The 15,733-nt window shown below is 45.4% G+C and overlaps 2 protein-coding genes across 11 annotated transcripts in view; one reads left to right on the top strand and one right to left on the bottom strand.

The window, feature by feature from the left end:
* Positions 1–14,330, bottom strand: part of SKP2 (S-phase kinase associated protein 2) — a 33,420-nt gene extending 19,090 nt beyond the window's left edge. For 2 of the 5 annotated variants that reach the window (XR_002124898.1, XR_002124899.1), the window contains exons 1-6: positions 14,137–14,320; positions 13,385–13,656; positions 5,707–5,818; positions 3,575–3,718; positions 1,852–1,986; positions 243–341 (exon numbers count right to left, since the gene is read on the bottom strand). Coding sequence is in view for 3 of the 5 variants with exons in the window: in XM_019650753.1 (XP_019506298.1) it covers positions 243–341; positions 1,852–1,986; positions 3,575–3,718; positions 5,707–5,818; positions 13,385–13,656; positions 14,137–14,180 (806 nt within the window). In the remaining 2 variants the exon portion in view is untranslated. The other 3 variants (XM_019650753.1, XM_019650752.1, XM_019650754.1) reach the window with 3 other exon arrangements.
* A 119-nt stretch (positions 14,331–14,449) lies between these two features.
* The window catches only part of LMBRD2 (LMBR1 domain containing 2), a 37,054-nt gene continuing 35,770 nt past the window's right edge, over positions 14,450–15,733 (top strand). For 2 of the 6 annotated variants that reach the window (XM_019650746.1, XM_019650747.1), the window contains exon 1: positions 14,451–14,691. The gene's annotated coding sequence lies outside the window, so the exon portion shown is untranslated. Of the gene's footprint in view, positions 14,692–15,733 lie in introns of all 6 variants that reach the window. The other 4 variants (XM_019650748.1, XM_019650750.1, XM_019650749.1 and 1 more) reach the window with 4 other exon arrangements.

Raw genomic sequence — 15,733 nt, 5'->3', positions numbered from 1 at the left:
AAAAAAAAAATAGTAACAACAGAAAAAGGGATCACTACACAAGTATCCTTTGCAAACATAATCAATTTGGCTCTTGAGATTGGACAGAAAGTGTAGAGGGCAAAGGATATTATTGCATTATCCAAACCAAGAGCTTAGAGTTAGGAATAGCTCAAGAAATTTCCCAATTCTATTCAGCTATGAGGGATAATTGTACATTTGAAACATGTAAGCTCTATAATCATGTCTCAAATCTTTCCTACCTGGAACAGCTGCTCAGTAAAGTCTTCAGGGCCGATTCAGAGAATCCAGAACACCCAGAGAGGTTCAGTCGCACTAAATTTGAGTTCTGCGCAAGATTACTGGAAAAAGAGAAAAATGTCTGAAGAATACCAATAAGACTCTTATTTGCTCAACAAGCTGCTGAGGAAAGCAAGCTAGTGAAATGGTCAAGCAGGCAGGCCTTGGAGTCAGAAGTTTAAATTCACGCCTCACTCTCTGTATGACACCGAGCAGGACGCTTTGCCTTAGTTTACTCATCTGTGAAATGACAATATCAGTGCCTTCTTGGTAGAGTTGTTAAAGTGAAGTGATATAATGTAATAAAGGGCTCAGCACACTGCCTGGCACAGAGTAAGTATACAAGAAACATTCATCAATGTACTTTTAAAAGTTTTTAAAAAAGCAATGGAATACACACATTTCCATTTCACTCATAATTGGAATTAACTTAAGTAAATTTCTACTTCTAAAGTTACCAGGTTCTTTCAATTAAATGTCTCTCCAATTTGCCCTCTTCTCCACATTCCCAAATGTCTCAGGTGAGGGAAACTCAGTGATTAAAAGAAAGAGTTCCAGAATTATACTATATTGCCAGGTTCAAATCTTAGTTCTGCCACCTACTAACTGTGTGACCTTGGACATATTATTCAGTTTGTGCGTTGGTTTCCACATATGTAAAAAGGGAACACTAAGAACATATACCGTATTATGGCATTGTGTGAGAAGTACATGAAGGTACTTTTAAGGAACTAGTATCTGGCACATAGTAAGTGCTCAATAAATGTCAGCTGCTATTATTATTACTCTATTCTTTTTTTTTACACTAGGTTTCATCATTTTTCACCTGAACAAACACAATGCTCTAACTCGTCTAGATTCTCCCACGTCTGATTGTCCCTCCGAGGTGCCCAGAGAGTTAATTTTCTAAATTACAACTCTGCCAATGTTCTTTCCATGATCAGAATCATTCTCTTCACCATGCTTCCCTCTTTATAGCCCACAATGGAGTCCAGGCATTTTACAGCATGGCAGGGGCCCATTACGAGCTGGCCCTCGACTATCCTCATCTCTTATCACTCCCCTCACTGAGCCCTATGCTCCAGCAATTCCCAGTTACTCGCGAGTTTAGAACCACACAGAGACAGCTTTGCCTAGACTGCTTCCTTCGTCCTATCACGTGGACATCTCCTACCTGAATATCTTCAATACTCAGCTTAAGAGTCACTTCCTCCGAGAAGGTGGCCCTCCCTAAATTTAATTAGGCCAATCTATGTGTTGCCACATATTCACCACCAACACATTTAACAAACATGTTGCACTGTAATTATCTGTCTCTCCCATGAACGGGGCAGGGAGAGACATCATCTTTGTATCCCTAGAACCTAGCATAAGGCCAGGCATACACTTAGCATGCACACTTTGGTTGCCTACATGAGTCCTGGAAAGTTATACAGAAGCTGAAATACTGCACTGGATGTTTTTTGAGTCCCTCTGGCTACAGACGGAAGGGCACCATAGCTATACTCAGGAAATGAAATTAACACACAGGACAACAGTTGCCTTTGTGACATGTCCCCGGCTGCCACTCACTTGACAGTGGGATCCGACAGCTGTAGGCCTTCCAGGCTTAGATTCTGCAGCCTGGAGCACAGAGACAGGATGTCATGGAGGGTAGACACATCGATGACCGAGTTTGACAGGTCCATGTGCTGTACACGAAAAGGGCTGAGCACAGAAGAGAAAAAGAGAGGCTCTGTAAGGTGGCTCACACATACATCCAGAGCAAATCTAACTCATCCTCCTGCCCCTCCCCGCTAGTGAGCAGCCAAACAAGACACTCCATGCACATGTGAAGTACTAGCTATAGTTTTGGTCATAAAACAAATGGCTCCTAGTTCATTCTCATCCTTGTTCATTGTAAAATTTAAGAGGACTTTTGCCAAGTCAAGATGATGCTGCCGATATAGTCGCACTTAGAAATTAATCAGTGGGCACCATGAGAATGAGCTGGATGTGGGTGACAAGGAGCTGATGCCTATGATGACTTCCGGCGAGGATGAGGGGTGGACAGCCGTGGCATTTACCAAAACAGGGAAGATAATGGAAGAGCAAGTGGTAAAACATGGCTGAGTTTAATGTTAGATGTGCTAATGCTGAGGTACTTGGAGAAAATTCAGGCATGGAAGTTTTACGTCATTAGAAACAGGAGTTTGTTTGAAAGGCAGGGCTGAAGTATGGATGAGTTTGAGAGTCCCGGCATGTATGTGGGTGTATAGGATGCAGCTCGTCCAAGGAGAGTGTGCGGATGAAGAAAGAAGGCAGCTAGGGACAGACCCTGGAGTGAACAAAGGAAAATGTGAAGGATACCGAGAAGGAACAGCCGCAGGAGAAGGATGAAAACCAGTGTGAGCAGAGTGCTGCCATCTGATCATGGAGAGAAGGGGAAAAGCATTTGAGTCAGGATGGACGTTTTTTCCTTAGCTCTGCTGTCTTTAGCTTCTTTTTCTGTTCAGTATCTAGTCATTCTACTCAAGTCTGAGATAGCACTAAGCCATACTGCAAAACTATCAGTAACAGGGAAATATTTTTTCAAAATGTTCTACGAAACAAACAAAGAGGGCATTTCTTTCTTTTTTTTTGTTTTTGTTTTTTTTGGTCTGAGATATATACCCAAGGGTGTGATTGCTGAATTGCATGATAAGCTCTTTTTTTTTTTTTTAATTGGGGAACAGTGTCTTTCCAGGACCCATCAGCTCCAAGTTGAGTTGTTTCAATCTAGTTGTGGAGGGTGCAGCTCAGCAGCCCATGTGGGGAATTGAACCGGCAACCCTGGTGTTGTGAGCACTGCGTTCTAACCAACTGAGCTAACTGGCAGCCCCACAAGGGCATTTCTTCAGGTTGCAACTTTGTCCATGACAGGATCAGAAACCCAGAGCTCCAAAGTCTGAAAAGATTCCTCATACTTTTTTTCTAGGCTGCCCTGTGTGTGCTGCTCAGTGTTTGGCTGGCTCCTGCCTCACGGGACTCACCAGGCCCATCGGCCGAGGACCCTACTTCAGAAGCTACTATGCATCTTTGATCTTGGGAAGAGCCCATTAGTAACCCTGAGTTAAAATGGGAATGGCGTCACTGAAGCCTGTGCCATGTTTCAACCCTAAGGCCACTCAGCAAAATATACAATTAACATTCCACACTGCACAGATGACCTGTCATAGACTATGTAAGGCTGACCACATAGAAATAAAGAAGTTTTGATCTGTTTTTCACCTCAAGATTTAGAAATAATCTTTTCGGGGGATTTCTCTTTTTTTACCTGAAATGTTCAACTAATGGTGAGTCCACAAATGATCGTGGGCAGCAGAAGGCAACTACCCCTCGAGACAGCAGGCGCCCAATCACGTCTGGGTGCAGGTTTTTACCTGTGAGGTCTAAGGTCTGCCAGAGAGACTCGTCAAACCTGGAAAAGAGGAGGTGCTTGATTTTGTTCAGTCGGGGGCCCTGATGCTGAAGGCGCGAAACACATTCCTCCTATAACAAGGCGGACATGGTCAATAGATGGCCTTGCAGCAAATTCTGAAGAGACATTTGTTCCTAAGTTGGCTATAAATAGGCTACAGTATTTTTAAGGCACTACTGAATACTTCTTGGTCACAGCATGGATAAGCTTCCCTCTTCCCCGTCATACATATTTCTAATTTAGAGTGGCTCAGGGCTGTCACTAGCATCGCAATGATCTGGACTCACAGAATAGAATTCCAGCACTCAATTCAATTTCAGGACTTTAGAAATGACTGTTCAGGTTGCTTAGTTGAGTCCTGACGAGGTGAGTAGGTTCAGAACGGCCCAAATGACTCCACTTGCCATTTTCGTTAAGCAACAACAGGTTACCACGATTACCCTAAATAATATGCAAATATAACCTAAAGAAGGAAAGTTAGCATTACTTTATCACGAGGTATGGCTATTGGACATCTAGTAGGAAAAAGTCCTAGTTCAGCTATGTTTCACAGTATCTTTTACATTAAATATATATAATATATATATGAACAGAAATGTATGTGCATATATGAACTAATGTGAAAGGAAAGGGAAAAATACCACTTATATTTTGGACAGCGTTTCTAAAGCAAAAAGGAGGTACCAGAATGAACTGAACACACAGTGAAGGAGCTGTAACATCCTCAAGGTAATTCAATTTAACAGAAAAGAAAACACGAGCTCAAGCACTCGAGGGAACACGTTCAATGCCCACTAGAATTTTAATTTTTAATACCACTTGAAATAAGCAGACCGCCAGCGAGGGCTTTGAGATACTTCTGCATAAAGGAACTGATGATGTGTTATCTGACCTCTGTTATTAAGAAGGCAGGACTGCAGTGCCTGGCACATAACAAGTGCTTAATAAATATCAGCTATTACTTTTATGACAACTGAGATGAAGATTAATAGACTCTATGTGAAAAAGACGGCTGGTGGAAAAACACAATCAAAACGGGGGTCACTTGGGTGGGGATGAGTGAAACAGCCACTACCTGCTCCCTCGTTCCAGGTATGCAAACTTCTCGGTGGCTCTTCTAAGCAAAGAGCCCACTCCTGTAAATACCTGGGGTGTCTTATGTGCAAGACACCCCTGAATGGGAGGGAAGGGGTCCCTGCTGTCTCACAATCAGAGTCCCAGAAACGTGGAGGGAGAAGAGAGATAGGTGGCCAGGGATTGGAAGGGGACGACAAGGGCTGAAAATGGAAAAATGTTCAAGCTGAGAAGCAAAGCCTCTTCCCCCACATCTGGCCTGTTACCACCTCCCAGCTCCCCAAGGCTTCCCATGTGCAGCTCACTCTCCACACCTCAAAGGTGATGCCCAAAAACCAATAAAACCCCAACAACTGTTAGCTGCCATGTGCTGGACACTTGCACGAGCCGGGCACTGTACTGGCACCATCTTTGTATTTCATCCTCATAACTGTCCTGTCCTGAAGGCACAATTATCCCCCTTTTATCTGTGGGAGAACGAGGCTTGGAAGTGTCGAGAACCTCAGTTGGGTCACACAGAGCCTCAGTGGCAGGGGCTGGGTTCACACTTGCTCTAAAGCCACAGCTCCGTGTCCTCCCCACCCAGCCCACCTGGTGTGAGGACCCGCTGTGCCTCACACACCCCTGAAACGCCCTTCACTCTTAGTACACAGAGTCAGTGTCCAATAAACGTGCGCTACACCAAATACAGGGCAAAGAGGTTTTCAGAAAAGGGGTAAGGTTTCACCTCTAGGAGATTCCTCCCTTCCACTCAGAAATAAGACACTAATTATTAATAATAATAGGAAGATACTTTGCTTTGTGCTACTATATTTTTCTAGGTTGATAGTTTCACCAGACCCAAATGAATGGATAAATAACCATTCTCTCTGCCTCCTCCCCCACATATACCAAAAGGGGTGAAAAATACTTACGCTAGGTGATACCACCTCTTACAGATGCTGGAGACTTTGAGGAGCTCAGGGAGGCACAGGCAGGAAAAGATGCCTAAGAGCAGCTCATCTGGAAGGGAGTCCCACGAAACACCTTCGACAGGAAAGAAAAAAGTTTGCTCACCGCCCTTCTTTTATCCTGTCAAGTCTATTAACTCCTTTTATGCGCTTAAAGAATACACAACATTTAGCTTGAAATGGAGATTTAACGCTAATCGAAGTACTCATCCTCTCAATTGTGAAAACACCCAAACTCTCAGCAGGGTTTGGACAAGGGGGCCATGCTGTGATTTACCAAGACCCCGAAATCGCCCTCTATCTAAGCCTCGGATCCCCAGATCAGATCGTGAGATCTGAATTCAAGTAGTTTATTTGGGGAGTTATCTCAGTGAGCCCTGGAAAGAGTGGAGAGAGATATGAAAGGGAAGGAAGCCGATTCCCTTGTTAATAAGCAGGTTACCTACCCTATGGGCAATTGGGGTTCAAATCTGTGAGGACCGCAGGAGACCTGCCCGGAGCAGTATCAGCTAAGGGCACGAATGCTGGGGTATGAATCCAGCAACTGTGGTCAGTCACTGGTTGGGGGCTTCTGGGATGGAGGTTGGAATGTTAACTCCCAAGCACACCTGCCCAGAGAAAGCCCTGAAGCAGAGTCCCATCTGCATGCAGGAGAAAGCCTTTGGCGTCCAAGGAAATGATGAGCTCCAAGGGGCTATGGGTAAGGCACTGAAGAGTCCACTCAAGATGGGGGTTGGGGGTGGAAAATTAGAGAGGCTTGCTGTCAAGTGCAGGGCAGGAGAAATAAAATTAATGAACTTGGTGCTTCCTATTTTATTGTGAAGACATGAGAAATCAGGAACAATGAGAAGAACAGTAAGAGATAGGTAATTAAAATGCTAGGAGGAAAATTCAGCATAGCAATGAATGCAGAGATTTGCAGAAGACAGCAAAGCCAGGGAATGAAGCCACGCAAGTAAAATAAGCATAGAATTAGGAGGGCTTTGCCCTGCAACTTCCATCTGTATCTGCCCAACTCCTACTTGTCCGTCAGAGCTCAGCTTAAACGTCACTTCCTCAGAGGAGCATTCCCAGGTACCCACCAGAGCCCTTGTGCCCAGATTTGCACACCCAGCACCTAGCATAATGCTGGGCATATAACAGGCATTCGGAAAATCTTTGCTAAGTCCATTATGTCTTTTACTCTTCCCCTATGCAAAATGTGCATGTGCTAAATCTGTATTTGCGTGACAGGTTAACCTTTGTTAACCAGTTAACTACTGCATAACCGTGCCTAGGATAGAGCCTGGCAATGCATATTACAGAGTGCTCAGTTGATATTTCACAAAGGAATGACTGACAGCCGAGAGAAGAATGCTGGCTTTATTTTATATGAAGGCAACACTCTTGGCCTTTTATGATCAGTTTGCTCATTTGTGAAATGACAAGGTCTGCCAATGGCTCCACTTCAACAAATGTTCCTGGGTGCTTAATTAATGCACTAGAGCTGGCAGCTGAGTGTAAGCCCTAGTCTCTGCCCAACGGCCTCCCGGGGAGATGAACTAATAAACAAATACATAACCCGACATTTAAAACTGCCATTCACTGAAAGCCCTGAAAGCCTCAGGCATTTATTAAAGCATGCTGACTAATCTCTGCAGCAACACTGTGTACAGAGTCGTATTGTCCCATTTTATATATGAGGAAACTTGTCTCAGCAGGGCTGAAGAATCTCACCAAGGTTATATCATCTACTAAGAGGCAGAGTCATGAGGCAAACATGGGTCTGCTCCATCTGTTCCAAACCCCACACCCCAAAGTAAAGGCAGAAAGTCATTAAGAGGTGGGTGTCTGCAGGCAGGTGGCCGAGGGCACTGCAGGTGGGGATACAGTACTTGCAAAGGAATGTCACGGCACTGTTGGCATTTGGGGGGATGAGGGAGATGTGGCTGAAGACAAAACCTCAGGGCACAAAGGGAATGTCCTCTGTCAGAACCTGAGTAGCCTTTGAGGTGGGAGAAGAGACTTCAGAAGATGCACCTATGACAAAAGGGACAAGGTCACACAACTAGCTGGTGGCAGAGCGGGAATTCAAACCCAGGTCTGACTCTTTCTATTCTGGGCTGTGCCCTCTTTCTATCCCAGGATGCTCTAAAACTCTGTGCTCTCCCTGTTCTGGGTACTTGATGGTCTACAACTTTAGGAAAGGAGAGAATTAAACCTGACTTGCTATGGAAAAAAAAGAAATCAATCAGAGCTGGGAGGGAGGGGCAAAGGGGAGAGGGCGCAAAACAAAATGCTGAGAGCTATCAGTGTGCTGGCTACCAGATGGAAGGAGCAATGGCCAAGAAAATGCACAGCCTCAGCTAGCAGCCCAGGATGCAAGGCTCCACTTAGTTAACCACAGGGAGGCAGTGATTCTAGGGCCCCTGGGTGGGGGTGCCACAGCCTGAAACTGGCTGCTGTCCAAGCAGATGGGGTACAGGTCTGTCTTTACTGCTCTAGCGGATGATATCCAGGCTTGTGATATGCTTAATCTAATTTGACTTGTCATATTTAATTCTCAAAACATCAACCATCTGTTTCCTGGATTCCTGACTACACTGCTGCCTGGTCCGTTTGCCCAGAGCGGAAGAGAAAGTCCAGAATAGGTCTTTCCACCACTCGCCTCTTCTAAACCCTCCAAGGTTGCACAACAGCCCTGCAGTGTAAGGGAAATCATTATCCAGCCCATGGCCTCCGGTCTTCAACAACATGGAAGCAGTTAAACATACTTCTGAGCCATGAATGGGGGAAAACTGGCTGGATTCACAAACCTGCTAGTCATGACCCTCAGCCATCGCCATTTCCATTTATCCGTCAGGCACAAACCCAGCTGTCCACTGCGGCCACCTCCTCACTGCCCATGCCTCTTACACTCCTCTGGAAAGAGCCACGTATGAAAGAATTTTCTGTGCATTAGATCTTTGCATGATCGGTGATTCCTCTTACTGGACATATTTATTTCTTGGAATATCACCTACACTCCAATTCAAATTAAAACTCCAAAGTAATCTTACTTATAAACAAAACTTAGACTCTTAAAATTGCTCCTCTCTTTAAGCATAGATAAATTACTCTTGAAGGGTAAGTAGGCACTGCTGCTCACACCTACTGTTTTTTGTGCATTTTCAAGGGTAGGGGCTCACCTCATGTTTGCTTTTGCTAGCTTGTTTTTGAGTAGTAGTAATCACACTTCCTTTCTGGGAAGCTACTAATAGATTCTGCCATCTGAGATGAGATTTCCTCTCTCTTCCCACAAAGCATAAAGAGAAAGCACTAGACTGCGCTAGCTCTTGGTGTTTGGGGTTTTTTTGTTTGTTTGTTTTTGGCTAGGTGGGCAAAACCAAAAAATGAAAAACACAGCAAAACAAAAAACAGAGGTCCTCAATGACCCCCTCAGCCCCAGAGCCCTAGATTTCTGTGAGAGTCCTGCTTATGCATGGGGTGTGGGAAGAGCAATGGAGAAACCATGAAAATTGGGACTTGGAGAATAAGGTACAGTATAGAGGCTCTGTGAGAGCGGGGTCTATTGCCTGTTATGTCCCCTGCTGTATTCCTAATGTCTAGAATGATGCTCAATAAATCTTTGCTGAATGAATAAATGAAAGGAAGCTACAGAGCAAAGAATGATGCCTGGGAGGGTCCCATAAAGGTTCTAACGGAGCTGAGTTTTGGGAGCTGCAGGCTGAGATTCATGGATGAGTCACAACATCAAATTTAGTCTGATGAGCACTGTTTGTGAAAGAATGGAATGGAACAGAATAGGACATAGCTTAGTAAGGGGAAATATAGTTTTGTGAAATTTCTGTTTCAGATACACACCAGGATTGCAACGTGAAATAAATTACTTATTGGTTAAAAAAAAAATGGAGGAAATATGTTTGCCTGAGGGTGTTAAGGCAAATTCCCAGGCTCAAGGCAGGAACTTCTTGATCAGAATCTCAGGAATTTTGCACTTTGAACAAGTTTCCTTGGGGATATCAGCAAACTCTAAACTTTGGAGGTTCCAGTCTAAGGACCAGGGTAGCGTCTGGAATTTCAAGCAGTGTAATAGGCATGGGAGAGTTGATCCACAAATTAGTTCAAGCGTTTTCATGGCCATCCTGTGTTTGGAGGGGGACGTGAGGAAGACAGGGGACCAAGACAGGCACTTAATGGTCATGAATAAGTGTAGGTCCTCCTTCTGCCCATTAAGGACCTCGCTACACTGGCCATTTCTTTCCAACTCAAGAAATGGCCAGTCAGACCTGTCCTGGAATGGGTTGGCTACATAGTTTTTATCTCCCAAAATAAACAGATAAAAAGGATTTAGTTGCCAGATGTGAGCCTGGATTGGGGCCTGCAGAGAGAGACTGCTGATTGAAGAACCAAGAAAAACTCACAGCCCAGGGCCACTGTCATCAGATCTCTATGGATAGCAGGTGTGGCCTGTTCTCCCCTAATCCTGGCAGAGCTGTTAGCCACCTGTCCTGACAACTGCACACAAAATTCCCTGGAATGACGATCCAGGACACTGGAGGCCCCGGCTCCTACAGGCCCACTGGGACTCCTCCGTGCCAGCTGTCCTCCTGTATCACTGAAGCCATCTCTGTGCCCCTCGCCCATACCAACTAACCAGCCTCCATTGTAATTCCACACACCTACAATACACACTATTAGTTTCCCTCCCTGCCTCTCTCTTAGGCAATAACGAATACAAAAAAACCCACAAAACTCACTAAGTTTTTCTATTTTCACTTCACATATATACGAGGGGGTGCCAAAAAAATGTATGCACCTGACTTGTATTCGTTTTTTGTTATCGGTATATATTATTACAATTTTAACATAGTTTTTTCCTTCCTTAAAATGTGTCTATGTTTTTTTTTGGCCCCCTCTGTATATTTGAAGTCAATTCTAACAATCTAGTCTCCGATCGGACCACTCCCAGATCCTTCTCCCTTTTCTCAGAGCCTCTGCTTTTGTTGAGTGGAAGGAGGAAGACTGGCCATACCCGGTGGGGTTTCCCTAGGAAGCCCTCTGCACTGGGAAGCATCCGGTCACTTTGGCACAGGTGGTTCTCTCCTTCTGGCCTCCTACAGCCCTGGCTGCCTGAACTACACATTGGCTGCTGGCTGCCATCTTTTGCTGAGCGCCTCTTTCCTCTTCAACTTGATTTATAATTGCCTAGAAGACAGCAACCATCCATTGATCTTGTCTTGTTTCCACAGTGCCTTACTTAAAAATAGGTCTTTTTTATTTACAACTGTGCATGTGAATGTGGAAGGACATACAGCAATCACACACCATGTTAAAAGCTATCGTCACTGGACAAATTAACATCTGCTCATTTAGCAGGAAGTGTCTTTTTATTACATTTGGTTGGTTAAGCATCAAATTGCTAGTGTTGCATTCCAGACACTAAATAAAGCAGTGACATTAAATTTTGAAGAAAAAAAAAAAACAACTACACTAATAGGGTCAGGCTAACAGTATTAATGACAAAAGAAAAAGTAAAGTAGCCTTCTAAATGGATGTCATACATTTTGTTGACCAAATTAACTGGATTTACTTACTGACTGTTACGTGCAGGCAGCATGTTAAGAGCTTTACATGCATTTTTTCATTTAATCTTCACAGCAACCTATGAAATGGTTCTTATTTGTCCATTTCACAAAGAAACTAAGGCATGGGGAGCTCAAATAACTTCCCAAGACTGATAAACAGAATAAAGATAACCCAGATTAGTCTGACTTCACTACAATTTTTTACTGCCTTTCTAATTAATCCAACTCCTAATATAGAGTCCCAGATCATAGCTTGAAGATTCTCTTTCCTAAATAAAAAATCAAAAACTGGAAAAAAAAATTTTTTTAAAGCAAAGCAAGCAAGCAAGAAACCAATCAACCCTTCTGCAAAGAAAGCTAGATGGGAGAATTTAGGATATACTTATTTACCTTGGCCCTGCAAGACTTCATTTTTATTTCTTTAACCTGTCTCTTCTTCTCTACCACCACCCACCCAATTCCAGTTTACTCTCTGATTACTCTTCAACAATTTCAACAGCATCCTAATTCTATCATATCCAATGTCAGGATCCATCCAGAACTCTATCAATGTAAGACTCTATCCAGAATCTGGCCACTCCTCTCTTAACAAGTCTCTATGCTTCTACCCTCAACCTCATACGGTTTAGTCTCCACATGTCAGTGTGTCATTTTAAAAGGTCGTATCACAGCTCTGCCCAATGTCACCTCTAGCCTTATCTCCCACTACTCTCTCCCTTGCTCACCTTTGGAATATGGCTTCCTTGTTGTTCCTGAACAAACATGACAGACATGCTTCTGCCCCAGGGTCTTTGCACTGGCTGTTCCTTCGGCTAAGGCTCTCTTCTCCAAGATACTTGGATGGCACATTCCCTTGCCTTCTTTATGCCTTTGCTTAAAGCTCATGGTCCAACTGAGGCTTTCCTTCTATATACCCTGTTTAAAATTGCAATCCATCTTCCCACCCCAGGATTTCCAATCCCTCTTGGCTTGTTCAATTTTTGTTTTTCACCATAGCACTCATCATGCTCTAACATACCACATACTATATTTAGTAAGTTCATTGTGTCCTCTCTAGAACAGAAGCTCCACGAGGGTAGTAGGAAGCTTTATGTTTTGCTCTTTGCTGTTTCCTTAGCACCTAGAACAATGCCAAGCACATGGTATGTGCTTAGCAAATACTTGCTGAATATAATGTCTTAAATGACTTACTAGCAAGAAAAACGGATAACCCCAGGTCAATGCAGCGCACTATGTTTACCCTTGGCTTTGAATGCTCTTGTGGTTCTGATCCACACTGGGAGGCACTCATTCATCTACTTGAGAAGCCTGGGAATGAAATGCTGATTAAGAGGGGAATGATATGGTGAGTTCTACATTTTAGTCAGTCCACCCTAGCTCTGGGGGATGGATCTGGGGAGGGAAAGGCTGGAATAATGAGTTCATTCAAATGTTCAGGGCAGCCACGACAAGAGTTTGAGAAATATTTAGGAGACAAGAGGGGAAAAAATTCAACCACTGGTTGGATGTTGGGGCATGGTGGTAATATGACTGGCCCTCAGGTTTTCGGGTTGGGTGACTGAACAAATAATGCTGGACGTAATGGAGACAGAGCATACCAGAAGAATCCCATTTGGGAGTGGTCCTGGTGAGGTTAAGTCTTAACATTCCATTTAGTTTAACACTCACTTTTGCAGTCTTTTGACAAATCATTATGGCAAAAAGCTCAACCAGGGCCACAGAACAGCAGAATAGAAACAAAAAGAGTCCTACATGAAGATCATTGCTTGTGTTTCCATTTATCAGGGGCGCTGAGCTGGCTTTTGAGCTGGCAGATTCCTTTCTAAGGAAAAAGGCAGGAATGTCTTCCCATGGGTTAAAATTTCACATAGGTTAAAATCAGTTGTGCATTAGAAGATAAATACCTAAGATTCCTATAGACTTCAGTGAGGAGTTATTCCATTTCTTTCAGAAATAACTTCAGAATGAGGCATTTTTTAAAGGGACCCATCCTAAAGACCCCCAAACAAAGGTTTACCAGCAAAATAGATCAACCAACCCCTTCTGTGACTGACAGTTTTACCCTTACACCTTACCTGGAAAGTTCTCTCGATTTAGCTTGGGTCTGCGGACGATCACAAAGTCCTTGTCATTCCCTTTGCTCTTCAGCCGTTTTCGTGGGGGGCTCTGCGGGTGGCTCAGGTTTGAGAGCAGTTCCTGGGGGATGTTCTCACTGTCCACCTCCTCCTTCTCCAGGGTGGAGACCCCCATGCCTGACAGCAATTCAGAAGTCTTGCTAGAATCCCATCCCCACGTGAAGCTGGTGGTAACGTTGCTAGTCTGGTCGGGAATCTCCTGGAGGTGTTTCCTGTAGCAATGCACAATAGCCCCTTTCAGAAACACACCCATAATAACTGGTAGGCCTAAAGGAAACTGCAAGTTATGCAATGTAGAAAACCTCTGCAGCAGCTAACAGAATTACATTCTTTACGTGCCGGAGGCAAGTTCCCAAGAATGAAAGATAAAATAACCGAACAAATCGAAAAGGCTTTTTGATTTACGATCATGCAGAAGGCCTCAAGAATTTCTTCAAGAGGAGGGAACAGACAAGGAAAGGAGGGAAATCATACAGCAATTCAAAACTAGCAGGAAAGCTCAATAAGGAAAGACCAGTGAAACCACACTCTGGTCACCGCACTAAGGCATCCATCCATCCACTCTTTTCCAAAAAGGGACTATGCCATTCACATTACAGCATTATTAACAATATTAGCGAATAGCAATATTCATGGCCTAAATGAATTAAGACAGTCCATTCATGTCCTGCCTCTTTTTGTAATCGAGTTACCTGTGCATGGCGTCTACAGGTTCGGGAGTTTTAAATGCGTGCATTAATTGCAGTGCATTAATCCCGGATTCCCGCTTTGGCGCGCGGCGGTGCAAGGCTTGTGGCTCCGGCCCCCAGCAGCGAGACCCGCCAACTCTAGCAACGTTCCATCCCCGCCGCGCGCGCACAGCTCTCCTACTAGATCTCCGCGGTTGCCGTCTGCGGCCCCGCTGACTGCTGGGAATTGTAGTTTCTGCCGTGCCGCGTAGTGCGGCTGGCTCCGCCACTACTTCCTTCCCTTGTAGCTCCGCCAGCCTTCGAGATACCCACAACCCCCCGCGATTGCGGGGCTGAACAGCCCACGGTGTAGGCGGGGAAGCGGAAGCGGGCGGCGCTTTGGCTGACTGGGGCTTGTCATCCTTGTGATGGGGACCGGGTTTTTCTTTCCCGGGAACCCGCAGGCCTTCTGGTGACCGCCACTACCGTCGCCTTGGAGCGTGGGTCTCAGACCCTGGACGGCTGTGGCGGACGCGGCATTTCCCCGTCATTCCAGACGCTGTCTGGCGAGATCGGACGGTGAGCCTGAGCGGGAGAGCGCGAAGCCCTTTCGGGTCTGGGGTCTGGGGCCGGGCGCAGGCGGAGATAGAGAGGACTCGGAGAACCCCGAGCGGCCGCCGCCGCCGGGCCCGCGTCCTCAGCAGCTGAGTTGAGGCGGTGGCCCAGTCCGCCCGCCAGGTGAGAGGCTGCGAGCCGCGAGCGTCACACCTGCTCTGCTCTGCCCGGAAGCTGCGGCCCTTCCCAGGACTGGGTCTGCGGGCTGGATCCTTTCCTCAGCTGTAAAACAGGCACTAGGACAACAACGCTCATTGCACAGGCTTGGCGTGAGGGTCACATCAGATGACGCGCGTGAAAGCGTGTTGTCAATCACAGCGCAGTTCGGACGAGAGGCGGTTGCTTAATTTTAGGGGAGCCGGGGACCACCATGGTCGCTGTGTACCGTGGGAAAGCTGCGCCTTCGCTTGCAGCCGTAAGCCTCATAAATGCTAGCACCGGAACAGATACGGTAGCCGTGTGTTTGCAGAGGGCTGTCCAGTGCGATGCTAGGGCCACCAGCAAAGCCGCTCTGTTGCTTTCGCTCTGCCGCCTGCGTCTGGTTGCGTCGCCGCTGAAAGGGAGCTGCGTTTCGTCCATCTCCTGGGCGAAGAGTTTGGAGGGTAGGCGGTGAGGTAGAGAGGGTGCCATCTCCCAGGTAGGATGACCATGCGAAATCCACGGTGCAGGCTATCCTATGACTGTGAGCCCTCGTCAACGGTGGAAGAGAGAAGGGGGATACACTCCAACCCTAACACAAATGGAGAAGACTTAAAAAGTTCACAAGTAAGCAGGCCAGCGTCACCACAAAAATTACATCAGTATGCTGTATGACATACCTTCTTATTTCTTGAACTGACATGCTTTATACTAGAAGTAAACCTCCCTTGCCCCGGTATGTGCTTGTTTTAGGTTTGGGTCTTAGCTTGAAAAGTAAATACCACCGCTTGACAGAAAGGTATTCATGATTATTTAGCTTGTTCTTGAAAGGAGGTGGAACTGGTGTAAAGCAGGGATCTGTTCACTA

Source organism: Hipposideros armiger, unplaced genomic scaffold, assembly GCF_001890085.2.
Source record: "Hipposideros armiger isolate ML-2016 unplaced genomic scaffold, ASM189008v1 scaffold_146, whole genome shotgun sequence".
NCBI lineage: Eukaryota > Metazoa > Chordata > Mammalia > Chiroptera > Hipposideridae > Hipposideros > Hipposideros armiger.
This window is presented reverse-complemented; position numbering and strand designations above follow the sequence as displayed.